Source organism: Erythrolamprus reginae, chromosome 9, assembly GCF_031021105.1.
Source record: "Erythrolamprus reginae isolate rEryReg1 chromosome 9, rEryReg1.hap1, whole genome shotgun sequence".
NCBI lineage: Eukaryota > Metazoa > Chordata > Lepidosauria > Squamata > Dipsadidae > Erythrolamprus > Erythrolamprus reginae.
In genome coordinates, this window is record NC_091958.1 from 46,322,879 (window position 1) to 46,348,551 (window position 25,673).

Genomic DNA, 25,673 nt, shown 5'->3' on the forward strand with positions numbered 1-25,673 from the left:
CTCCCAGAATTCCCCAGCCAGCAAATGCTGGCTGGGGAATTCTGGGAGTTGAAGTCCAGATACCTTCAAGTTGCCAAGGTTGGGAAACACTGGTTTAAGCAATCAAATTTCTGGTTCCAATTGTGGTCACTAAGTGGAAATATATATTGTAAGTTGTGTGTACCTAGCTATTATGGTTTGTGAGCAATTTTATTTGTTTGTTTGTTTGATTTTTTAATGCCGCCCTTCTCCTTAGACTACATGTTAGCAATAGCACTTTTTAACAGAGCCAGTACATTGGCCCCACAATCCAGGTCCTCATTTTACCCACTTTGGAAGAATGGAAGGCTGAGTCAACCTTGAGCCGGTGATGAGATTTGAACCGCTGACCTACAGATCTACAGTCAGCTTCAGTGGCCTACAGTACAGCATTCTATCTGCTGCGCCACCCTGGCTCTATAATCTCTTATGGATTAATCCCAGAAACTATGATTAAACAAATTTAGCTTACTGGTTGTTGCCTTTAGATCTTTATTTGACTTATACTGCCATCTATATAATTCTAGTTTGCTCACAATCTTCCTGTAAAACAAAGATTTGCCAAACCCTCCCAACAAAATCCCTTCAACTTAGCCCTGTCCAAGGAGCTAGGTCTTCACAACAGCTCACTCACAGCTTGTTTGCTCAATTCCTGGTTGGTTCCTGCCACTTGTTAATTGTTGGGCTCGCTTGGCATCTTATAGGATAGTTAGAAGGAGGTTTAGGGCCCAAAGGAAACCATGAACAAGCCAGAAAACGACTAACAAACCATATTCTTAATTTGCATGTCATGCTAAGCTGCAGTTGCAATCCGTAAGCAAGCCACAGCAAGCCACGGTTGCAGACTGCTTGCCCTCAAACAAATGATAACTTATTCCATTTCCTTCCCTCCTCCACACACCACAGAGAGGTAGAAACAAACAAAATACTTCATATGTGATAATGTGACACCTGAATCCAAGCCGTTCAAACACACAAACAAAGATCCCATAATAGGACAGGACAATATCCTTTGTAGACATCTAAGGTATGCTTGAGGTGTTTGTGGAGCTACTGGTGGGACACTCCTAAATGTTTTAGCGAGATTTTGGTTTCAAAAGGTCATGTTTCTCTTTTATCCCTCGCTGTGTTGTGTTCTGTCTGGGTCACTCTGGAAGCTATGACCAACCCAAAAAAATAAGCCAGACACACCGGTTGAAACCAAACACAGTTTTATAATGGTAAAGAGAAAAGAAGCCAACAGAAAATGTCCTTACAGATCAGGAAAACACTGGAACTCCAAATAGATACACAAAGACAATGGTTCATACAGAAACACAGGATGCTTAATACCAGACGAGGCTGTTGAGCCAACAGACACACACCTCCCACCAATCTTCAAGGCTGCTGGGCCACGAGCCAGGAACAGAAACGCTGAGAGAAAATGCAAATAACATCAACTCCCCTTTGATAACACTCCACGCTGCCGGAATGGTTCTCATGCCTTATAAACCCTTCAGCATTGAATGAGGACCACACCCAACCCCTGGTGTTCCTCATTCAACGATGATAATATGTATGCAGTTGATTTTTCCTTTGAGCTATGCGTCTCTGCCGCATACTAATGATAGCTTGTGCGTCATCATCCAGAGACTCCAGGGAATCACAGCTACTTGCTTGAGATAGCCCTTCCCCAGGGCTCCCAGGCCTTGCATCACCTTCACTTTCGTGACTGCTGTCTGCCCTGTCTGACTGCAAAGAACTCTCCTCTCCGCTCTCAGCCTCCCCCAGGCATGGAGCCAGCAGAGACGCAGCTGGTCTTTGATCTGGCTCAGGCTGAACCACAACATGTTGAAGCAGAACAATGCAAAGAAAGCAAGAGAAAATTCTTCCTTAATGAAAATCAGATACCACTGTGAGAAAAAGCAAGATTAAACGAGGGGCTCGCAAACTTCTCAGCCATATTTTCATCAGAAACATCGACCCTTCCCCTCTCATGCCCCTCACGCTTTTCCTCATGTAAATTCATGCTGTTTATGGTCACGGTGGACCTTGTCTTTATGATTTCATGCTTTCTGATATGGAAACGCTAGAATCGTTGTCTTGGGGTTTGGGGAAGGGAGGAGGGAGTTGTTTGGGAAAAGAAAAAAAATCCAAGAATTATTTTTTTGTTGTTGGTGTTAGACATTGATTGACTTTTTTTCCCTCCCCACAATCCACTCCTTCCTCTCTCTGTGCTTCGTGGGACATGGCCCATAGGGGAATTTTCAGGTGTGTATTTCTCCTCTCCTTAGATTCCTGGTTTATTTTCTCATTTTCCTTTTTTTTTATTTTCTAGAATTTTAAAACAAATGAAGAGGACAGTCACATGTAATAAATCCTGCCACAGTTCCTTTTGTTAACTTGGTTCTGCCTTTCCCTACTTTTATTAGTTTGGACAGTGGATGTTGGGAACTTGCCAGCTAGACTGGAAGGAGGAGTCAAGCAAGGACCTAGCTTGGAATAATTGCACAGCCACATACAGCATAAGCTTGACCTCCTCCAAGAGCCATTAAGCCTTATCTGGTCATTCCCAGGGAAAGACAAGCAGTATGAAGAGATTCTTGTAACATATGTGGCAAACCATAAAGGTATTAACTGGGTATTTATGAGAGGCTATTGGCTGCTTGCTCCTGAGGACTGGTGTGGTGGCCTAGAGGTGGAGCTGTTGCCTCATAATCAGGAGGCTGTGAGTTCGATCCTAGATAGAAGCAGATATTTCTCTCTCTGGGCACTATGAGAATATATTTGCTTAACAAAACTCTGCATTGGCGACAGGAAGGGCATCTGGCTAGTAAACGCTCCGCTAGCTCCATTCAGTTTCCCAGACTTCATCCCGCAAGGTTGTTAAAAGAAGATGATGATGGTTGCTTGCTCCTGACAGTTAGATATCTGAACACAAGAGACCACTTTCTGTTTTTTTGCTTCTATTTCCTTACTGCAGTCTCCCTCGTCTCTGTCTACTTGATCCCATCTACTTTGGGATTTAAGGTGGGATACCCCGATATATGGGAAGAAGACTGTACTTTCTTTATTGATTAAAACATGTCAGGACTCAAAACCCGACTTTAAATAACCTTCCATTCTTAGGTGATTTAAAAATGTATATTTCGAGAATAATGCTAGTCATCAGTTTCTAAAGTATAGCCCTGTGCTGTGTTTGGGCTTCATCCCCAATCAAGTTAGTCTTCAGTCAAAGATAGTGATAATTATAGTCCTGCTGTATTTAGAGGTTGCCAGAACGAAATTATTGTCTTAATTAGTGTTAACTGGATGGATCTGGCACTACCGCCAATAAATTAACAACAAAGGGGTGAGGGAAACAACTACTGGACAATGAGTTGGCTTGTGATGTTCTCCTTTTTCCAATTGTTACTAATATTCCCGGGACCTTTAGAGGAGAACGCAAGAGATTGTTTTTCTTATCTCATATAATCAAGAACTAATTCACTTGAACATTTATATTTCCCCCTTCTTTGCCAGAGTTCATTTTGAGGTCTACTATCTTTAAAAGATGGTTTCCTTGGATGGAGCTTAAGTCTTGGTGACCCCATGGATTCAGCAGAGTGATCTGTTAGTTCTTTCTTGGCTATCCCCCCCCCCCCAAATTCCCAGTCTTATGTACAACAATGGTATCAAATTCATTCTTAGCTAAATCTACCAAGACTACCTGGTATAACTTAAAATTTCCCTTGAGTCAATTTGAATGCCTGATGACTTTAGACAAGTAGCTACTTGTCTTGATGGCTCTCTGACTCCTTTTGGAATCGAAAGCCTTGTGCTTTTGGAAAACCTGTTCCCGGAGAGGCAACAGCGGGAAAAGGAGATTGCCATCCTATCCTGCCTGTATATACTTTTTATGTAATTGACTGCCCATAATTTGAGGCTGCATTGGTCCTTGACAAGGTTGTACTACTGCTGACCAAACTTGGATATGAAACTTTGTTGCCTGAGCAGCACCATCTCTACAAGTACTGTATTTAGTCACTGGAGGAACAGAAAGCTCGTTTAGATTAATCCAATAGTTGTTAAGTCCTTCTTTCATTTATTCCTTATTCTAAAGATAGCGGTAGAAGCAGCACCAAGAAACTCAATGTTTTCGCTACATCTCTGAAATTGGGAGGTTGTCGTCAGGATAGGCTCCCTGCAGCTCTCGGGTTATTTAGCCTCAGTCAAGACCAGGTTCTGTGGTTCTAATGGGCCAGAACTCATAAGGAGAAGCAGGTAAAAAATGGAGGTGGAAAAAAGTGAATTTATTTTCCAGAAATCAAAATGGATAGATGAGATGAGAGTGGGGGAGAAAGAGACAGAGACAGAGAAAGAAAACAAAAACGAAAGAAACTTATTTCACTTACTGTTCTTCTAGTTCCTGGAAACATGACCCCCTGAGACATCACCCCCCCAACTCAAATGCAACCTTTAATAGAAAAAGGTTCACTAACCCTAGTTTGCTCCCTTTGTAGCTTCCAGTTTTACATCCCTCTGCTTCTCCAAAGGAAGTAAAAACACTAGCATCTACTCTCTCCAACGAGAGTAAAAATGCTAGGACTTTCCTCGCACCAACCTCCTCCTCCAAGAGAAGATGAGCTCTTCCTTAGAGTTTGGGTGTTTCTGTGTTTTAATACTACAGACGTGGGCCTGCATCCCCAGGGTGGAATCCAAGATGTTTTATGCTCTTTAATCCTATTTCGCTGCCTTTGAGAATGACTGATTAAGCAGTGAAGATCTTTAATTTGGTTGCGGCCTATGAAAAGGCACAATTTGATTTTGATGGTTCCTTCCCCCAAACTTTTTGTTTGTTTGTTACTTGTGTATCTTGCCTAGGACAGGCACAGAAATCTTGTTCAATAGGAGGAAAGATTCTTGCTGTTATAACATTAAGAAAAAAGGTCCTAGAGCAACAGCATTCTTCATCTGCTATGTTCCAGTTCTAAGAAGGGGACGTAAGGATACCATGAGATGGATACCATGAGATGGATCCCCAAATTCCTTGTTTCCCTGAATGCAAGGAGCTCTTCCCAAAACCTCCCTCTCATTCTCTCAAAACAAAAAAACACACATTTGGATCTAACCCAAAATAGAGCATATGATTTTGATTTGGGTTTCTTTAGAATTTATTAGACAACACTTTAGAAGAGAATGTTTGTAGCTCAAGGTTGAACTAGGGAGCCCTTGGTGCTCTCCGAGCTTGGTTTTTTGTTTTGCAGATGTTTCATTACCCAATGTGAGAGATGGTGTCCATGGAGAGAAAACTGGGTTGATGGACTATAGCAAAACAGCAGTTTTCAAGGAAGTGGGAATCAAATTCCAGAAAGGGGGTGAGACAAGAGGTAGTGCAGTCCGGAGCTGGATAGGAGACAGAGGAAGAGAATTAGAACAGCCATTCTCTAAACTCTCCAATGGCATATTCATTGAGCTATGTTCTGTCTGGGTCCCTCCAGAAGCAAACACCAACCCAAAAAGAGAATCCAGACACACTGGTAAAAATCAAAGGCAGTTTATAGAATTAAAAGCAAACACAGGTAACAGAAAATGTCCTTACAAACAGGAATACGCTGAAACTTCAAAGATGTTTCACGAAGGCCATGAAGTAAAACAGGATTCTTGCTGTCAAAAACAACGCTGGAGATAACAAACATACGCCTCCCCCAAGTCTTCCAGTCTTCTAGGCCACAAGCCAAGATCAGAGACGCCGAGAAGCAAAGTAGGGTCACAGAACTTCCAGTTGATAACGCTCCACATGGCTTAAAGGGCTGGCCTGCCTTTTAAACCCTGCTGAGGAGAACCACACCCAAACCCAGCTGTTGCCAATTCAGTGATGCCAATACCTTTCTAATTGGTCCCGTCTCTGAGCTGCACGTCGCTGTCTCATGTCAATTATAGCCTGTGCTTCCTCATCCAATGAGGCCAGGCTACTGGCTGGGGAGAGCCCCCCCCCCCGGGGCTCTCAGGCTGCTCCCCCTCATCCTCTTCCTGACGTTCCTCTCCCCTGTCTGCCTGTTCTCCCCCTCCTGTTCACTGTCCTCCTCCTCCGGGCCTGGATCCAGCAGAGACGCAGCCGGTCCCTGAGGAGCCTCAGGCTGAATCACAACAAGCTAGGAGTAGTAAGTATTTAGTTTGGCAAGATTCTGTCTGCTGTGTGTAAGCAGATAAAGAACTGGACTCTGGCTGAATTGTTCCACATTGTACTTGGCCTTGGCCTGACACCCAACTACGTAACATCTTAAGCTTAACTAGGTGACCCAATTAGGTAAACTCATTCATTCACATGGAAGATGTTACCTAGTTGGATAATGAAATATCTGCAAGAATAACAACCAAGTTCAGAGAGCTCCAAGCACCCCACAGAGAACATTTTATTTACCAAAGGAGGAGAAGGTTTTAGAGTTCTGATGTTCTTTTGAAATCAGAAGTTAGGGTGCTCCTCTTTCAAGCTTTCCACCCAGAATTTATATTCTTCTGGAACTTCTCTAGGCCGTATTTTCTACTATCACATCTGACAAGCTGAAAAGTGCCTGTTACTCTGGTGGAGAGAACAATGATGGCCTCATGAGTTGTCCCTTGATTGGTTTCACTCAAAAACCAGGTCCTTCTGCTAAGCTGGATCAGACCGGTGAAGAATTGCCTTGCTGTCATGTAAATGATTTTTTCCCCATACGCATACGTGCTAAGACGGTATCACCATTTGCTGAGTTGTATTTAATGGCTGCTTTTTCTCTCTCTCCCTGCCTTCCCTTTCCCCTTCCCTCCTTTTTTTTCTCTTCCGTATCTCTGGATCCTTTGCTCCTTCCCTCCCTCTTCTCTCATATGCAATGACTTTCATAGTACGGGATGATTTCTTTGGTAAGGCGAAAGCCAGTTTTAAAACCTATGGGTGTTCCCCTTTCCTTTCACTTGGCATCTCTTCATCCCTTTTTTGTCTTCTTTCTGGGATCCCTTGGGACTTGGTTTATGTTTTTTGTATTGATCCCTGTGATGGTAATGAAGGTGCTTTTATTTTTGGAGAAGCCGATCTTCTTCAGTTGCCATCATCTAGGAAGTCTTGTCCTCTCCTCTTCTCTTGGGACTTAGGTGGTTATCCGCTTTGATGTTTCAAGCAGCTTCCAAGAGGGGGACATAAAAACGAGTCCTTCCCCTCCATATTTCTTTCTTTTGAAAACTCTGCTCTTAGGGCAAGCTGGTGAGAAGATCTGTCTTAAGCAACCCACTTCCTTGTGATTTGTTTACCTTGACATGTTGTACTGGTGCTTTGGGCAGTTTTTCTGACTCGTGGTCCAAGCGTTTCTTTTCAAAATCACACATTTCAGAAAATCATGTATGTGTGTGGGGAGAAGAAGCTATTCTTGAATTGCTAATCTTCTGCATGTAGAGATGTTCTATCATAGCTTCTTTCCACCACCAGTTTAAAACAGCATCAGGGCATCTTCATTGCAGATCTTTTTTTTTCTTTCAAAAAAAAGAATATTAAAATACAGGGATCTACTCCAAGATGACCAGATGATTCTTGGTGAGATTTCCGACTCCTATTTGTTTAGCGATATTGTTGATTTTTAAAAAAACCTCATCTTTCTATTCTAAAATTGGAGAAGGTTATACTGTATGTAAAGAAACTTGCATTCAAAGTCTGTATTAAATATCAGGATTGGATGTCATGGACTAAGTCGCCCATTGTCACAAGAGTTGCCATTGCTCACCTTTTCTCTCTGAATGTTCAAGAAGTGCTAGGACGAAGTAGATACCTCATTCTTGGATTCTTCCACTAGCCAGATTGGACTCAGAAGGAAAAGGCAAGACAAGGAGCAGTTCCTTGTTAATGTCCCCAAAGAATCCGAAATGAGTTGGGCGGCTCACAAATCTCAGAAATGAAATTTAGTTCTTGGTTGTGCCCTACGAAATGGCACGCGGATCAAATGCTGCCTGAAACATCAAAAGGGACTAATCTCTTCATGTCCTCTCAACACAACTGCAGCTGCTTTTCCATTCTCCCTGGGAAGTGGGCATCCCTCTGCCATCTCTAACTCATCTCCATCTGATTGTGGGAAGAAGGTCTGTGCACTGCCCCGGTGTGTTGTGATGTGTTCTCACTTCTTGTGTATGCTCCCATGGTTCTCTTGTTAACTTTTCATTTGTCCTGAGTATGCATTTGTCCCATGAAAGCAACCTAAGCAGACCCCACATTTTTTTTTAAAAAAGAAACAACAATCCAGTTTATTTTTCCTACGCAGTGTGAAGTAGAAGAGTGTTTGGATGCTGGCAGAGGTTGGCTATGTATTGGATCTCTAGAACAGTGTTTTTCAACCAGTGTGCAGCGGCACACTAGTGTGCCGTGAGACATGGTCAGGTGTGCCGCGAAGCTCAGAGAGAGAAAGCAAGCAAGAGAGAAAGAAAGAAAGAAAGAGAAAGCAAGCAAGAGAGAGAGATAAAGAAAGCAAGAGAGAGAAAGAGCAAGCGAGAGAGACAGAGGGAGAAAGAAAAAGAAAGCAAGAGAGAGAGAGAAAGAGAGGGAGGGAAGGAGAGAGAGAGAAAGACATAGAGGGAGGTAGGGAGGGATAGAGAAAGAGAGCAAAAAAGAGAGGAAGGAAGGAAGAGAAAGAAAGAGGGATGGAGAGAGAGAAAGGAAGAGGAAGGAAGGGAGAGAAAGAGGGAGAGAGAAATAGAGCGAAAGGGAGGAAGAGAGAGAGAGAGAATTTTTTTGTCCAAACTTTTTTTAGCCCCCCCCTCCCCCCGCTCAATGTGCCCCAGGGTTTCGTAAATGTAAAAAATGTGCCGCAGCTCAAAAAAGGTTGAAAATCACTGCTCTAGAAGACCTCTCCTTTTAAACATCTGGGACTGGGACTAAATGATTCAAAGTAGTACCATTTCCATTTTGTGATGGAAGAAACCTGTTTCTTCTCTGTTGAATTCTCAGAGCATTGAAGTGAAACCTGCCCTATAAAGAATGAACTTCAATGCAATTTAATTGGCTGCAAGTATAGCACCATACACAGGAAGCTTTTCCTTGTATAACTTATCTTAGATAAAGCTTAACTGGTTCCAAGGGTGCCAAATGACTCTCCCATGGTTTGAGGTCCATCTAAATCAGAGTTATCATCTCAGTTTATTCAATCAGGTGAGAGAAAGGTAGTTATTTGTGAAAAACCCTTGAAGATTTTCAAAAACTAAAGACTGCCATGTTTGGAATGCTCCTGTGGAATTCTTTCTTTCACTACTGTATAACACAGATCTTTCAGTGGCCTTAATAAATTGGACAGTTGTCCTCTGGTTGAATGAATGCTTTTATGTCAACGAAGTATCAGCTTAAAACTGAGCCAGGTGAAAGGTGGGTTATAAAAGCCTGAAGGCCTTGTATTGCCCCCCAGAGGCGGAGTAAAGACGCTGAGACATATATTGTGGATTAATTAAGGGTCATGTATTAATTATCATAAATTTAAATAACATTAAATAAATTTAAATACGTAACTTTGAATATTTAATTCAAAACAAACTAAGGACCTGCAGAGCCAAACTAACGGGGCGGAAATTCCTACCATAAAATTCCTTGGCAACATAGGGCAAGAACTGCTTGCTGAACCAGGTGGAGGTACCACCTTCACCTGGATCCAAGCCACGCCCCTTCGTCGTGTGGGAGGAGTTCACCCTCCAATCCCCAAGGGAGATTGGATCCGGTGATTCCCATGGGCATCCTCTCTCCAATCCCTGATGTTGCTCGAACCTCTAGTTCCTGGAGAGAGGTGGTCCATCACCCTTTAAGGGTGCCCAAAAGGAGCATGCGCAGTTGCTTCTAATTGCCCATTTCCGCCCCCAACCTGCCAAACCCCAGTGACCAAAGGCAGGCCTATTTAAATAACTAAATGCGCTGCACCCCCTAACCAATCCAGTCCGCACCGTCAGTGTGGAATAGGTGAAAAAACGGCCGCCTCTAAAGGGGAGGACGCAAAAAATTCCTATTCGGCCCCAAAGGCGACCTCCTTAGGACACACTGTTGATAGCGGAGGGTGGGCGGGTGTTCGCTGCAAAGCGGCAATGTGGAGGTCCCTTCCGGATCGCCCTTTAAATAGGGCGATCTGGGACCCTCCTGAGCAAGCCGGCAGCGCGCTCTCATTGGCGCGCTGCCAGAAGCTGAACTTCCGGGTTCCGAATGAACCCGGAAGTCTTTAGCTCTGAAAAGAGCTAGCTCATCATCGCCCCCGCCCCATAGGCAATTTCAGCTGGCGGTTTTAAACCGCCGGCTGGGCATATAGCAGGACCAATTTAGCAGTTACACATCGAAGTAGAAATATGAGGTCTCCTTCAGGTTGAGTGTAGGGTTTCGTGGACTTCATAGCCACCTTCGTGTACATTTCTTGGGGAAAGTGTAGAAATGCGAGATTGTACTATTAGGAACTTGTCTTGCTTTCTCAGTCTAGCCTATCTCCCAGAATTTCCTTCCGTGTATTTCCAACCCAGAGACAAACCAGGACCAATCCTATTTAGTATTTTTTTTTAATTCAGCCAAGGTTGACAAGGTGTTTTGACCTATGAAGAAGGCAAATTAAGATTCCCTTGACGTAAGCTCTTGATAATTCCAAAGACAAATTGCAAACTTGTTCTTGCCAACAGTATGCCACTGTTGTTTTTTTATCTGGCAAGCTTTTTTTGGATTTTCCAGCCTAGCTCATAATCTTCGATTCCTTAGTGGTTTTCTGTCCAAAGAACGACTGGGCCCAAAATGCTTGGCCCCATGGTCACCAATGGCTGTTAAGCTCCAAAGAAAATTTTCATTATAATTATTCCTTGTTTGTATCAACTTTCCTTAAAGAGTAGCTTATATAGTCATTTTCTTCATTCTTTAAAAAAAATTGCTCCAATTCTGTTAAATACTTTAGGCTGTAAATGAAGCTCAGTTTGCTTCTGGGCTAAACAAAAAAATTAACCTAGAACTGCTGAATTTAGTGTGTCGACCTCTGCCCCGTTCTGCCTGTGCAGAACCATGGTTCTTTAAATCCAGATTGAAAGCAAGCCAGTGTAGTTTGAACAGGTCCTTAGCTAGACTTCTTTACAAAAATGACAGCTATTGAGAGAATAGGCAGAAAATCTGTGGTCCAGCATAGCAAGCCCCCCAAATAATCTTCCACTGTAACTTCTAAAAGAAGTTTTGGGATGATTGGAACATATCTTCGGAGGCCATTCCTTCCACTCTTTGTAACTAACGAGAAGCTTTTGCACAGGAAAGTTATCTCTCTTGAGAAAGGGGAGAGCTTTTCTTTTGCCAAAATGTATGTGTCAAAATTTATATGGCTTTTATTTTTTTCCACCTTCCCCAGGAATGGGCAAAGAAGTGGGCAATCTCTTGATGGAGAATACGCAGCTGCTAGAAACCAAGTAAGACCCCTCCCTATCCTGCTGCCGTGACTTTAGCATGAGTTCCTGGTTGATGAGGTGCTGCATGTGTTGGTTTTGTTCGGTTTAGCTTGTGTTCTGTCGGCGTCTTTCAACCGCCCGTAATTACAGGGTAATTAGTCCAGGAAGACACACACCACACAATAAAAGGAAAACCCAGAAGTATTTATAAACAGAAAAACAGAAACAGCTCCCTTTTTAAATGTCAAAGGGATTTTCTGGTACACACAAGGCACAGGTTAAATGCAATCCAATTTCTCACCCAATAACTGGGAAATTGAGTCCAATTCTAAAGTCCAGAGAGTCCACACACAATCTTCAACGGCACAAAAACCACGATCTTGACAAAACAATGAATCAGATGAACTGCCACGAGGCTAAACCAGCACGCTGTTCTTTTTATCTGTGGCACTAATTACAGCAGCCCCACCCAACCACAGGTGGCCTCATTTGCTCTTGTAATAATCCTTCAGTTGTTGTCTCCTATGCATTACTCTACGCATGCGTGGATGTGTCATTAATTCTTGTTCAGAATCCAGGGATGGTACAGATGATTGATCTCCTCCTGGGCTGTCTGCCAAATTCCCCTCTTCCTTGTCACTCACGCTTCCTTGGTCAGAGGAGGCTTCATCGGCAGATTCCATCGGGAGCAAAACAGGCCTGCGGCATATGGATGTTTCCCCCAGATCCATCTGCACTTTCCTTGGGGCAGGAGCTGGGCCAGAGCTAACCACAACAGCTTGTGCTTGATTTCTTCATTCTGCTGAGATCTTGGTGTTTTGAAGCTTTTTTTCACCCAACCTACTACCCAATCAATTGGCAAAGGCAGAGATGGGGAACATATTCTGCCCGTACCATGACCTTTTCTATTGGTGGACTCCCAAACCCATAGCCATGTCGGGAAGGATTATAGCTGACAATGGTTGATCTTTCTCATCTATCAATGGGCAGGCTTAAATCCAGAAAGCCCTCTCTGGCTCTCGCTCAACAGCTGTCTAACAACTTTGATATCAACACACAATGGAAAGCCAAATGAGCTGCTCAATGGCCAGATACAGGCAGTTACATAGATGACCCTATACAAAAGGTGCCAAGTTTTGACCTTCCTCGCCAGCTTTGGTCAATTCTGAACAGGATCTGCACCCAGGATGGTGTTGCTAGGACTCATTGTTTAAGTGGGGCCTTGCTCTACCCGTCAGTGTGACTATGGTGCTCCTTGACAAAATATCCACCAAATGTCTGTCAAGAGCTTACACTGGGCCAATGTCTGATTTTTTCAACATAGACCACCTTGTCTTTGAATAGCTGACATTAACATTTGAACTACTGTATGAGCATGTGAACTACTATAAGTTCATGTATTTGCCATACGCTAAGTAAATAAATAGCTGACAATTTAGTCTCCTGATTAGGAAAGACTATAGTGTGTTTATTTTCATTGCATCGATAACGGAATCCAACTAATTAAAATTCAAGGTTTGGTTTAAATAACCATGCTTTATCTATGATTCTGCGCGATATCCCATCGTTTCTTTATGTTACCGATCAATATTTTTTTCCTATGATGCTAGCCGTATTCTGAGGCTGAATATATTTCTGTTTCTTTCGGTGACTTGCCGTGCTCCAGAAATGCTTTGAATATTGTGAAGAATGACTTAATTGCAAAAGTGGACCAGCTAACAGGAGAACAGGAGGCGTTGAAAGGAGAGCTGGAAGCAGCGAAGCAGGCGAAATCCAAAATGGAAGCCCGTATCAAGGAGCTTGAGGAAGAGCTTAAAAAGTGAGTGGCCATCTGCTTTTGGGGTTCATTTCTCAAGTGGTATTGCTTCTCTAGGGTTAAAATAGTTCATAGGTGTCAAACTCGATTTCATTAAAGGGGCTGCATCAGGGTAGTGTTTGACCTTAGGGAGCCGGGGCAGGTGTGGCTCAGGTGAGTGTGGCCAGGGTGGGTGTGTCCAGCTCAACGTCACTCATATCAGGGCACCTGTGGTGGCCACATGCTAAGGCAGGACTTCCCTCTGACCCTCGCTCTCTCTCATTATAATATCTCAAACTCAACCCGGATAAGACCAAGTGGCTGTGGGTTTTGCCTCCCAAGGACGACTCCATCTGTCCTTCCATTACCCTGGGGGGGGGAGGTATTGACCCCCTCAGAGAGGGTCCGCAACTTGGGCGTCCTCCTCGATCCACAGCTCACATTAGAGAAACACCTTTCAGCTGTGGCGAGGGGGGCGTTTGCCTGGTGCACCAGTTGCGGCCCTATCTGGATCGGGACTCACTGCTCACAGTCACTCATGCCCTCATCACCTCGAGGCTCGACTACTGTAATGCTCTCTACATGGGGCTACCTTTGAAAAGTGTTCGGAAACTTCAGATCGTGCAGAATGCAGCTGCGAGAGCAATCATGGGCTTCACTAAGTATGCCCATGTTACTCCAACACTCCGCAGTCTGCACTGGTTGCTGATCAGTTTCTGGTCACAATTCAAAGTGTTGGTTATGACCTATAAAGCCCTACATGGCATCGGACCAGAACATCTCCGGGACCGCCTTCTGCCGCACGAATCCCAGCGACCGGTTAGGTCCCACAGAGTGGGCCTTCTCCGGGTCCCGTCGACTAAACAATGTTGTCTGGTGGGACCCAGGGGAAGAGCCTTCTCTGTGGTGGCTCCGACCCTCTGGAACCAGTTCCCCACAGAGATTAGGATTGCCCCCACCCTCCTTGCCTTTCGGAAATTCCTTAAAATCCACCTCTGCCGTCAGGCATGGGGGAATTGAAACATCTCCCCCTTGCCCATGTAGTTTCTGCGTATGATTCGACTGTTTGCTTGTTTTTTATATATTGGGGTTTCTTGTGGATTTTTTAACCTAAAACTGTAATTTAGATGGCTAAATATTAGATTTGTTACTATGTATTGTTTTTTACCATTGTTGTGATCCGCTCCGAGTCTACGGAAAGGGGCGGCATATAAATCCAATAAATCTAATCTAATCTAATCTCTTGAATTTTAAGACCTCCAAGGTCCCTTCCAACTCTGTTATTCTATTCCAGTGATGACGAACCTTTTTTCCATCAGGTGCCGAAAAAGCGTGGGTGTGTGCTATTGCACATGTGCGAGTGCCCACACCCAGAAGTCAATGCATAGGGAGCGTGAAAACAGCTTCTCCTGCCCCCTGGAGGCCCTCTGGAGGCCGGAAACGGCCTGTTTCCAAACTTCTGATGGGCCCAGTAGGCTCACGTTTCACCCTCTTCAGGCTCCAATGGCTTCCTTGGAACCAGTGGGGGATAAAAATGTCCTCACCCATCCCCATGCAGGCTCTCTGGAAGCCACAACCCCCCCCCCCCAGAGCCTCTGTATGAGCCAAATATCAACTGGCCAGTACACACATGCATGTTGGAGCTGAACTAGAGCTCGTGTGCCAGTAGATATGGCTCCGCATGCCACCTGTGGCACCTGTGACATAGGTTCCCCATCACTGTCCTATTCTATTCTAAAGCATGTCCTATTGTTTTTAATATGTTTGTGAGTGACATAGGGAAAGGTTTGGTAGGGAAGGTTTGCCTATTTGCCGATGACTCTAAAGTGTGCAATAGGGTTGATATTCCTGGAGGTGTCTGTAATATGGTAAATGGTTTAGTAAAATAATGCACTTGGGGAAAAGGAATCCTCAATCTGAGTATTGCATTGGCAGTTCTGTGTTAGCAAAAACTTCAGAAGAAAAGGATTTAGGGGTAGTGATTTCTGACAGTCTCAAAATGGGTGAACAGTGCAGTCAGGCGGTAGGGAAAGCAAGTAGGATCCTTGGCTGCATAGCTAGAGGTATAACAAGCAGGAAGAGGGAGATTATGATCCCGCTATATAGAGTGCTGGTGAGACCACATTTGGAATACTGTGTTCAGTTCTGGAGACCTCACCTACAAAAAGATATTGACAAAATTGAACGGGTCCAAAGACGGGCTACAAGAATGGTGGAAGGTCTTAAGCATAAAATGTGTCAGGAAAGACTTAATGAACTCAATCTGTATAGTCCGGAGGACAGAAGGAAAAGGGGGGACATGATCGAAACATTTAAATATGTTAAAGGGTTAAATAAGGTCCAGGAGGGAAGTGTTTTTAATAGGAAAGTGAACACAAGAACAAGGGGACACAATCTGAAGTTAGTTGGGGGAAAGATCAAAAGCAACATGAGAAAATATTATTTTACTGAAAGAGTAGTAGATCCTTGGAACAAACTTCCAGCAGACGTGGTTGATAAATCCACAGTAACTGAATTTAAACATGCCTGGGATAAACATATATCCATCCTAAGATAAAATACAGAAAATAGTATAAGGGCAGACTAGATGGACCATGAGGTCTTTTTCTGCCGTCAGTCTTCTATGTTTCTACGTGGATTAAAGCTAGTTTCCTAGGAGACATTCCTTCTGTCTTCTGACTATTCTCAAGATGATGCAAAGAGGTCTACTAACTTTTCTTAGATTTGGGGGACAGAAAATAATCCAACCTATCTGATGATTGGAAATTCACTCTAAAGTGTGCAATAGGGTTGATATTCCTGGAGGGGTCTGTAATATGGTAAATGATTTAGCGTTACTAGATAAATGGTCAAAGCAATGGAAACTGCAGTTTAATGTTTCCAAATGTAAAATAATGCACTTGGGGAAAAGGAATCCTAAATCTGAGTATTGCATTGGCAGTTCTGTGTTAGCAAAAACTTCAGAAGAGAAGGATTTAGGGGTAGTGATTTCTGACAGTCTCAAAATGGGTGAGCAGTGTGGTCGGGCAGTAGGAAAGGCAAGTAGGATGCTTGGCTGCATAGCTAGAGGTATAACAAGCAGGAAGAGGGAGATTGTGATCCCCTTGTATAGAGCGCTGGTGAGACCACATTTGGAGTACTGTGTTCAGTTCTGGAGACCTTCACCTACAAAAAGATATTGACAAAATTGAACGGGTCCAAAGACGGGCTACAAGAATGGTGGAAGGTCTGAAGTATAAAACGTATCAGGAAAGACTTAATGAACTCAATCTGTATAGTCTGGAAGACAGAAGGAAAAGGGGGGACATGATCGAAACATTTAAATATGTTAAAGGGTTAAATAGGGTTCAGGAGGGAAGTGTTTTTAACAGGAAAGTGAACACAAGAACAAGGGGACACAATCTGAAGTTAGTTGGGGGAAAGATCAAAGGCAACATGAGAAAGTATTATTTTACTGAAAGAGTAGTAGATCCTTGGAACAAACTTCCAGCAGACGTGGTAGATAAATCCACAGTAACCGAATTTAAACATGCCTGGGATAAACATATATCCATTGTAAGATAAAATACAGGAAATAGTAAAAGGGCAGACTAGATGGACCATGGGGTCTTTTTCTGCCGTCAGTCTTCTATGTTTCTATGTTTCTAAGGGGTTTTTTCTCCTCCTGTTCTGCCTTTGTGTAACTTCTGGACATGTTTCATAAATTTCATTCTTTTTTCTCTCCAGGGTGAAATCAGAGGTGATAGTTGCTCGCCGAGAACCCAAAGAAGAGGTGGAGGATGTAAGCGGCTATCTCTGTACAGAATTGGTATATTACATTATTAAAATGCCTAGGGAAAGAGGGGGTTTGGGGAGGGGGGGTCTTCGTTTTCCATTTCCTTGAATAATGATCCTGAAATTATGACATCACTGCATTTTCATCAGAGTATTGCCATGTCCTTGATCACTGTCTGTGGTGGAGTGCATTCTCATGATTATGGGAATGGGTAACTTAACAACCAATTATAGAATAGAATAGAAATATAATTTATTTTATTTATTTATTTATTAATCAGATTTGTATGCCGCCCCTCTCCGCAGACTCGGGGCGGCTCACAGCAATAATAATACAATGTAAACAAATCTAATATTTAAGTGAATTTAAAAAACCCCAGTTTAGAAACCAATCATACATACTAGCATACCATGTATAAATTCTATAAGCCTAGGGGGAAGGGAAAATGTCAATTCCCCCATGCCTGGCGACAGAGGTGGGTTTTAAGGAGCTTACGAAAGGCTAGGAGGGTGGGGGCAACTCTGATATCTGGGGGGAGTTGGTTCCAAAGGGTCGGGGCCGCCACAGAGAAGGCTCTTCCCCTGGGGCCCGCCAAACAACATTGTTTAGTTGACGGGACCCGGAGAAGGCCAACTCTGTGGGACCTAACCGGTCACTGGGATTCGTGCAGCAGAAGGCGGTCCCGGAGATATTCTGGTTCGGTGCCATGAAGGGCTTTATAGGTCATAACCAACATTTTGAATTGTGACCGGAAACTGATCGGCAACCAATGCAGACTGCGGAGTGTTGGTGTAACATGGGCATATTTGGGAAAGCCCATGACTGCTCTCGCAGCTGCATTCTGCGCGATCTGAAGTTTCCGAACACTTTTCAAAGGTAGCCCCATGTAGAGAGCATTACAGTAATAATGTTGGAAGGGACCTTGGAGGTCTTCTAGTCCAAACGCGTTTAGGCAAGAATCCCTTCACCACTTCAGACAAATAGCTATCCAACATCTTCTTAAAAACATCCAGTGTTGGAGCAATCACAACTTCTGGTGGCAAGCTGTTCCACTAATTAATTGTACTCACTTTCAGGAAATTTCTCCTTAGTTCTAAGTTGCTTCTCTCCTTGATTAGTTTCCACCCATTGCTTTTTGTTCTATCCTCAGGTGCTTTGGAGAATAATTTGATTCCTTTTTCTTTGGGGCAAACCCTGAGATATTGGAACACTGCTATCATGTCTCCCCTGGTCCTTCCTAAATGACATTCACTATAGGTTTATTGAAAACATCAGGAAGACTCATTCTAGAAAAACCATATAGTAGTTACAGGAGGGTGCTTTAAGAGTTAATATCTCCTCCTCCTTTCTTTTTCTGGTCTCATACTGTCTCATGCAGAAGAGTCAGTGGCTTTAAAAAAAACCCCACATGTAGAAATAGTTGTAGACTGCATTCATCATCATTATTATTATTACTATTATTTATTAGATTTGTATGCCGCCCCTCTCCATAGACTCAGAGTGGTTCACAACAATAATAAAACAGTATATAATAAACAAATCTAATATTTAAAAAGTATCTAAAACCCCATTAATTTAAAACCATTCAATGCAAGCATACCATACATAAAACTATATAAGCCCCATGCCTGAGGGCAGAGGTGAGTTTTAAGAAGTTTGCGAAAGGCAAGGAGGGTGGAGGCAATCCTAATCTCCGGGGGGAGCTGGTTCCAGAGGGTCGGGGCCGCCACAGAGAAGGCTCTTCCCCTGGGTCCCACCAAATGACATTGTTTAGTCGATGGGACCCGGAGAAGGCCGACTCTGTGGGACCTAACTGGTTGCTGGGATTCGTGCGGCAGAAGGCGGTCCTGGAAATATTCTGGTCCGATGCCATGAAGGGCTTTCTAGGTCGTAACCAACACTTTGAATTGTGACCGGAAACTGATCGGCAACCAATGCAGACTGCGGAGTGTTGGTGTGACATGGGCATACCTGGGGAAGCCCATGATTGCTCTTGCAGCTGCATTTTGCACGATCTGAAGTTTCTGAACACTCTTCAAAGGTAGCCCCATGTAGAGAGCATTACAGTAGTCGAACCTCGAGGTGATGTGGGCATGAGTGACTGTGAGCAGTGACTCCCGGTCCAGATCGGGCCACCACTGGTGCACCAGGCGAACCTGGGCAAACGCCGCCCTCGCCACAGCTGAAAGATGGTGCTCTAATGTAAGCTGTGGATTGAGGAGGACGCCCAAGTTGCAGACCCTCTCTGAGGGGGTTTATAATCCCCCCCCCAGGGTGATGGACAGACAGATGGAATTGTCCTTGGGAGGCAAAACTCACAGCCACTCCATCTTATCAGGGTTGAATTTGAGTCTGTGGACACCCATCATCTTGTTCGGGCTTTGAAATCCAAGGTAAAAGAATGTAATCATCCCATTCACACAATGCTCTAAGAAGGCTGGTTTTAATTTAATGTATTAACAGCATGTTTCTTCGGTCTTCTATTTAACATAGCTACTTTGACCCACATATATGTGCTTTTCTTTCTCTGATGCAAAATTCTCTCAATGTTCCGCGTGTTATGGAATAAGCAGACATAATAAGTGCTAAATGGCAAACAACAATCGTGCAACTGATTCTGGGACCAAAATACTGTATCTGCAAAGTTATGTTTAGATATTTTAAAAATGGATAAGAATGAGCATATGATACAGCAGGAGATTCGAGCTATATCTAAGCAATAGTTGTATAGCAATTAAGAGCCTTATTTCTATCACATTTAAGATTTATTTATTTTATTTTATTCACTAGATTTGTATGCCGCCCCTCTCTGTAGACTCGGGCGGCTCACAACACAATAAAACAGTTCATAACAGATCTAATAATTTACAATTTAAAATATTTTTAAAAACCCATTATTAAGCAGACATACATACAAACATACCATACATAAATTGTATAGGCCCAGGGGAGATATCTCAGTTCCCCCATGCCTGACGGCAAAGGTGGGTTTTGAGGAGTTTACGAAAGGCAAGGAGGGTGGGGGCAGTTCTAATCTCTGGGGGGAGCTGGTTCCAGATAGTCGGGGCCACCACAGAGAAGGCTCTTCCCCTGGGGCCCGCCAAACGACATTGTTTAGTTGACGGGACCCGGAGAAGGCCCACTCTGTGGGACCTAATCGGTCACTGGGATTCGTGCAGCAGAAGGAGGTCTCGGAGATATTCTGGTCCGATGCCATGAAGGGCTTTATAGGTCATAACCAACACTTTGAATTGTGACCGGAAATTGATTGGCAACCAATGCAGACTGCGGAGTGTTGGTGTAACATGGGCATACCTTGGGAAGCCCATGACTGCTCTTGCACTGCATTCTGCACGATCTGAAGTTTCCGAACACTTTTCAAAGGTAGCCCCATGTAGAGAGCGTTACAGCTGAAAGATGTTTCTCTAATGTCCAATGTTCTCTAAGATCCTTCTGTCTAGTGCAGGGGTCAGCAACCTTAAACACTCAAAGAGCCACAAAGGCCCTAACTGGAAGCCCCCCTGTTAAATTCTGTAGCCAACTGGAAGTCCGGTTTCCCCCACTATAGAGTCTCCTCCTAGCACAGCATCCTTTTTCCTCTACCTATCCTAACTGAAAGCCTTATCAATTGTGGAGCTGACTGGCAACAGGGAGTCATAACAGAGGAATGAAGGAGTCACATGTGGCTCCAGAGTTGCAGGTTGCTGACCCCTGGTCTAGTACTTTAAAACAGTTTCCCTTCAGCATTTCATCCCATTTTCCCCAAAGCACCCTTCCTCTGTGATAAAGCTGTTCAGTGGGTAAATTTAATTTAATTTAATTTGAACCTACTAACTCTTACCAATATCTGAAGACAGGAAACTAAGCCTGGGTGTTAATATTAGCTTGCAGAAAAATCTGTTAAGTAGGTTGGCACAAAATGTTCCGTTCCATGGATTTCGAGAACATTCTGTTTCTTCTTAAGATTTTGCTGAACTGGCCATTCTTGGTTGGGCTAGCAGGAATTACGTTGAGGAAATTTTCTTCCAGAAAACGGCTGGACCACTTTTAAACAACCTGATTGGTTTGGTCTAGAGGAGGAAACAGAATCTGCCAAAGTCTCTTTTTGTCTCTAAAATAAAACATTTCTGTCCATAGTTAAACATTTCTGCCTTGTAGTTAAACTTTTGTTGCTTCTTCAGATAAATGCTAGTCTTCACTAAATGGGTTTGAGCTAATTTTCAGAACCTAAGTATTTATTTGTTTGTTTGTTTGTTTGTTTATTCATTTATTTATTTATTATTTATTTATTTATTTAGATTTGTATGCCACCCCTCTCCGCAGACTCGGGGCGGCTCACAACAAGATACAACAATTCATAACAAATCCAAATAAATTTAAAATATTTAAAAAGATTTAAAAGAACCCCATTTACAGTACTAGCAAACACACACACAAACATACCATGCATAAATTGTACATGCCCGGGGGAGGTGTTTCAGTTCCCCCATGCCTGACGGCAAAGGTGGGTTTTAAGGAGTTTACGGAAGGTAGGGAGAGTAGGGGCAGTTCTAATCTCTGGGGGGAGTTGGTTCCAGAGAGTCGGGGCCGCCACAGAGAAGGCTCTTCCCCTGGGGCCCGCCAACCGACATTGTTTAGTTGACGGGACCCGGAGAAGGCCCACTCTGTGGGACCTAATCGGTCGCTGGGATTCGTGCGGCAGAAGGCGGTCTCGGAGGTATTCTGGTCCAGTACCATGAAGGGCTTTAAAGGTCATTACTGGGAGGGAGGGATTAATAGAAAACCCAAAGGGAACTAATGTTTTTAACTTCCTTCTTTTGGTGTTGTACTAATCTCCTTCCCCTTTCATTTCCCGTGGGTTGAAGTCCTCCTCCTCCCCCCTGCAGGACAACATCCCTATTGCTCAGAGACGTCGCTTCACCCGCGTGGAGATGGCTCGCGTTCTGATGGAGCGCAACCAGTACAAAGAAAGGTTGATGGAACTGCAGGAGGCTGTCAGGTGGACGGAGATGATCAGGTGAGGATGGTTGCAGCATTAGAGGTGAACTGGTGTTTGTTTGGTGTGGTTTTTTTTACTGTTAATGGCAGTGTTGCTGGCTAATTCTGCCCACTGCCAGGAGTTCGATCCTGATTGGCTTAAAGTTGACTCAGCCTTCCATTCTTCTGAGGTTGGCAAAATGAGGATCCAGGATTGTTGGGGGCAATATGCTGACTCTGTATAGAGAGGCCTGTACAGCACTATGAAACAGTATATAAGTACTATTGCTATTGCTCTTCGTTTTTTCCTTCCTTCCTTCCTCTCTCCCTTCCTTCCTTCCTCCCTTCCTTCCTTCCTTTCTCCCTTCCTTCCTCTCTCCCTTCCTTCCTCTCTCCCTCCCTCCCTCCCTCCCTTCCTTCCTTCCTCTCTCCCTTCCTCCCTCCCTCCCTTCCTTCCTCTCTCCCTTCCTTCCTCTCTCCCTTCCTTCCTCTCTCCCTTCCTCTCTCCCTCCCTCCCTCCCTTCCTCCCTTCCTTCCTCTCTCCCTTCCTCCCTCCCTCCCTTCCTCCCTCTCTCCCTTCCTTCCTCTCTCCCTTCCTTCCTCTCTCCCTTCCTTCCTCTCTCCCTCCCTCCCTTCCTTCCTCTCTCCCTTCCTTCCTTCCTTTCTCCCTTCCTCTCTCCCTCCCTCCCTCCCTTCCTCTCTCCCTTCCTTCCTCCCTCCCTCCCTCCCTTCCTTCCTCAATGAAAATCAATGAAATCAAGTTTGACACCCCTGTTGTAGGGCTATCGATCCTATTTCAGAACCTTGGACAGGGCCCACCAGGAAGACATTTTGCAAGGGATCAGTGGCCATTATTTAAAAAGAAAACAGAGTAAGAATTTAGTTCTGGTGATTTCCCCGTAACATTTGATAAAGAATTAAACTAAGCAACTACAATGAATGACTCAATGATTCTAAATTACTGAAATGTCAGGTCTCCTTTGTTCACTGGCTCCTTTTAGTTCTGGCATTTGAAATACCTTACCAGTAGACCTGGGAGCTCCATACAACCATTAACAGCATTTACCTGGGGATATAGATTTCTTAGTTGGTCAAGGTGTCCTAAATTGGGGATTATGACTAGTCAGTGGGTAGCCATAAGAAAACTTTCATCAGTAAGGTGAAATAAAACATACAGATGATATAATTTAGCAGAGGATGATGCCAAACTGCCTCTTGTCCCAATTTTCTCCTCTTGATCCTCTACTTCAGTGTTTTTCCTATCTGGCAACTTTAAGAGGGGTGGACTTCAACTCCCAAAATTCTGGGAGTTGAGTCCACTCATCCTAAAGTTGCCTGTGAAGTTTCCAAAAGATGCCCTAATTAATTCATGAACCATGAGCCAAGTTTCAGAAGAAATACAATCATTTATTAGGAGCAACATTCCGGCAATACTCGATGGAGTCAGAATTAACTGGAACCGCCTGCTACCGCATGAATCCCAGCGACCAATAAGGTCCCACAGATTTGGCCTTCTCCGGGTCCCGTCGACCAAACAATCTCGTTTGGCGGGCCCCAGGGGAAGAGCCTTCTCTGTGGCAGCCCCGGCCCTCTGGAATCAATTCCCCCCAGAGATTAGAACTGCCCCCACACTCTTTGTCTTTCGTAAATTACTCAAGACCCATCTATACCACCAGGCATGGGGGAGTTGAGACACCTTTCCCCCAGGCTTTTTTATATTTATGTTTGGGAATGTATATGTTGTTTGCTTTTATATGATAGGGTTTTATGTGCTTTTCAATATTAGATTTGTTTTCACTGGAATATTGTTTTTATTATTGTTGTGAGCTGCCCCGAGTCTTCGGAGAGGGGCGGCATACAAATCTAATAAATTGAATTGAATTGAATTAACCTTATGTAATTTATGGTGACTCTGTCCCCCCCCCCCCGGCGCGCATGTCATAAATAATATTCTTCAATGAACCACGTTGGTGCACTGTGAAAGCCACACCCTTCCTGCTGATTCTGGTAACCTAGGACACAATCTGTAGAAAAGCATTTGTGGGATGCAGTTTCAGTTAGGGCAACCAAGCAGCTCTGTCAGTTCTCCCCTCCCCTCCTGCTTATGGCAACTTGAAAGCTTTGCAAGTTGCTAAGGTGGAGAAACACTGTTCTACTCAGAGAGAAGATGTTTTACACCCCCACATCTCGTGAAGCCACCTCCTTCTTTTAGGCAAAGCACTTAAAGGAATAATACCAGTGACCACCAGAAAACCAGCTGAATTTGGAATTCTATCCAGTGATGGAGGGGTAGGCAAAACATCTTTTTGTCATGTGCCATTTCTGAATTTTCTGTTTCTCTTCGTCTGCAGAGCCTCCCGAGAACATCCTTCTGTTCAGGAGAAGAAAAAATCCACCATTTGGCAATTGTAAGTAGCAGAGCTTACTTACGAGATATCAACAAAGAGATTTGGGTATATAAGATATTCTTGCAGTATACGGTAGTACAGTAGCAAAAGTTTAAGGCATTTATGATCTCTAAAGGCAGCCTTATTTTTTGCAAATGGCTCCGTGAATAGCACTGGGGAGAAGCCTCAGGCTTAACCCACTTAAAGAGGATTCAAAAACTTTTAAGTAGGAATCTAATAAAGACTGGTGAGAAATGATGTCAAGTGCCAATCATCTTATCGATAACATGGATTAGATTTTCTGCTTATCTTCTTTTCCCCCCCGAACGCCATCACTCTACTAAACAAATAATTCCCTCAACACTGTCAGACTTTCTACTAAATCTGCACTTCTATTCTACTAGTTTTTCTCATCATTCCTTTCACCCATTTCCTCCCATGTTGACTGTATGACTGTAACTTGTTGCTTATATCCTAAGATTTTTATTAATATTGCTTCTTCATTGCTTATTTGACCCCTATGACAATCATTAAGTGTTGTACCATATGATTCTTGACAAATGTATATTTTATTTTATGTACGCTGAGAGCACATGCACCAAGACAAATTCCTTGTGTGTCCAATCACCCTTGGCCAATAAAAATTCTATTCTATTCTATTCTATTCCTGAGTATACACAGTTATTTATTTATTTATTTTATTTATTTATTTTGTCCAATACAAATCAAAAGTTAAGGAGAATAAAAACGTGTAGTAGCAAATATCAGGGAAGGGATAGAAGAAGAGATATGAGAATAGAATATATCAATGAAGAGTAGAGGAAGGATATACGGATGGGAGAAAAGATATATAAAATATAGGAGAGACAATTGGACAGGGGACGGAAGGCACACTAGTGCACTTATGCTCGCCCCTTACTGACCTCTAAGGAATCTGGAGAAGTCAACCGTGGAAAGTCTAAGGGGAAAATGTTGGGGGTTGACACCATGGAGTCTAGTAATGAGTTCCACGCTTCAACAACTCGATTGCTAAAGTCATATTTTTTACAGTCAAGTTTGGAGCGGTTGATATTAAGTTTGAACCTGTTGCGTGCTCTTGTGTTATTGCGGTTGAAGCTGAAGTAGTTGTTGACAGGCAGGATGTTGCAGCATATGATATTGTGGGCAATACTTAGATCATGTTTAAGGCGTCGTAGTTAATAAACCAAAGATTTGCACAGGTCAGTTTTCATGACTAGTTAATTCCTAGCTTGCATTTAAAATGCATGTGCCAATTTAAGACAGTGTCTGCAAATGCCGAAGCAAACAAGTAAGGAAGCTTCCTTGAGGAGCCTCAGAGAAGACCTACACTGCCCAAGGCCTG

General features: G+C 43.6%; 1 protein-coding gene across 6 annotated transcripts in view; it reads left to right on the top strand.

The window, feature by feature from the left end:
- MAPK8IP3 (mitogen-activated protein kinase 8 interacting protein 3) overlaps nt 1–25,673 on the top strand; it is a 101,326-nt gene that overhangs the window by 37,068 nt on the left and 38,585 nt on the right. For 3 of the 6 annotated variants that reach the window (XR_011559848.1, XM_070761107.1, XM_070761105.1), the window contains exons 9-14: nt 2,257–2,268; nt 11,340–11,397; nt 13,043–13,195; nt 16,898–16,979; nt 21,812–21,963; nt 24,275–24,331. Coding sequence is in view for 5 of the 6 variants with exons in the window: in XM_070761107.1 (XP_070617208.1) it covers nt 2,257–2,268; nt 11,340–11,397; nt 13,043–13,195; nt 16,898–16,979; nt 21,812–21,963; nt 24,275–24,331 (514 nt within the window). In the remaining variant the exon portion in view is untranslated. The remainder of the gene's footprint in view (nt 1–2,256; nt 2,269–11,339; nt 11,398–13,042; nt 13,196–16,897; nt 16,980–21,811; nt 21,964–24,274; nt 24,332–25,673) is intronic. The other 3 variants (XM_070761104.1, XM_070761106.1, XM_070761103.1) reach the window with 2 other exon arrangements.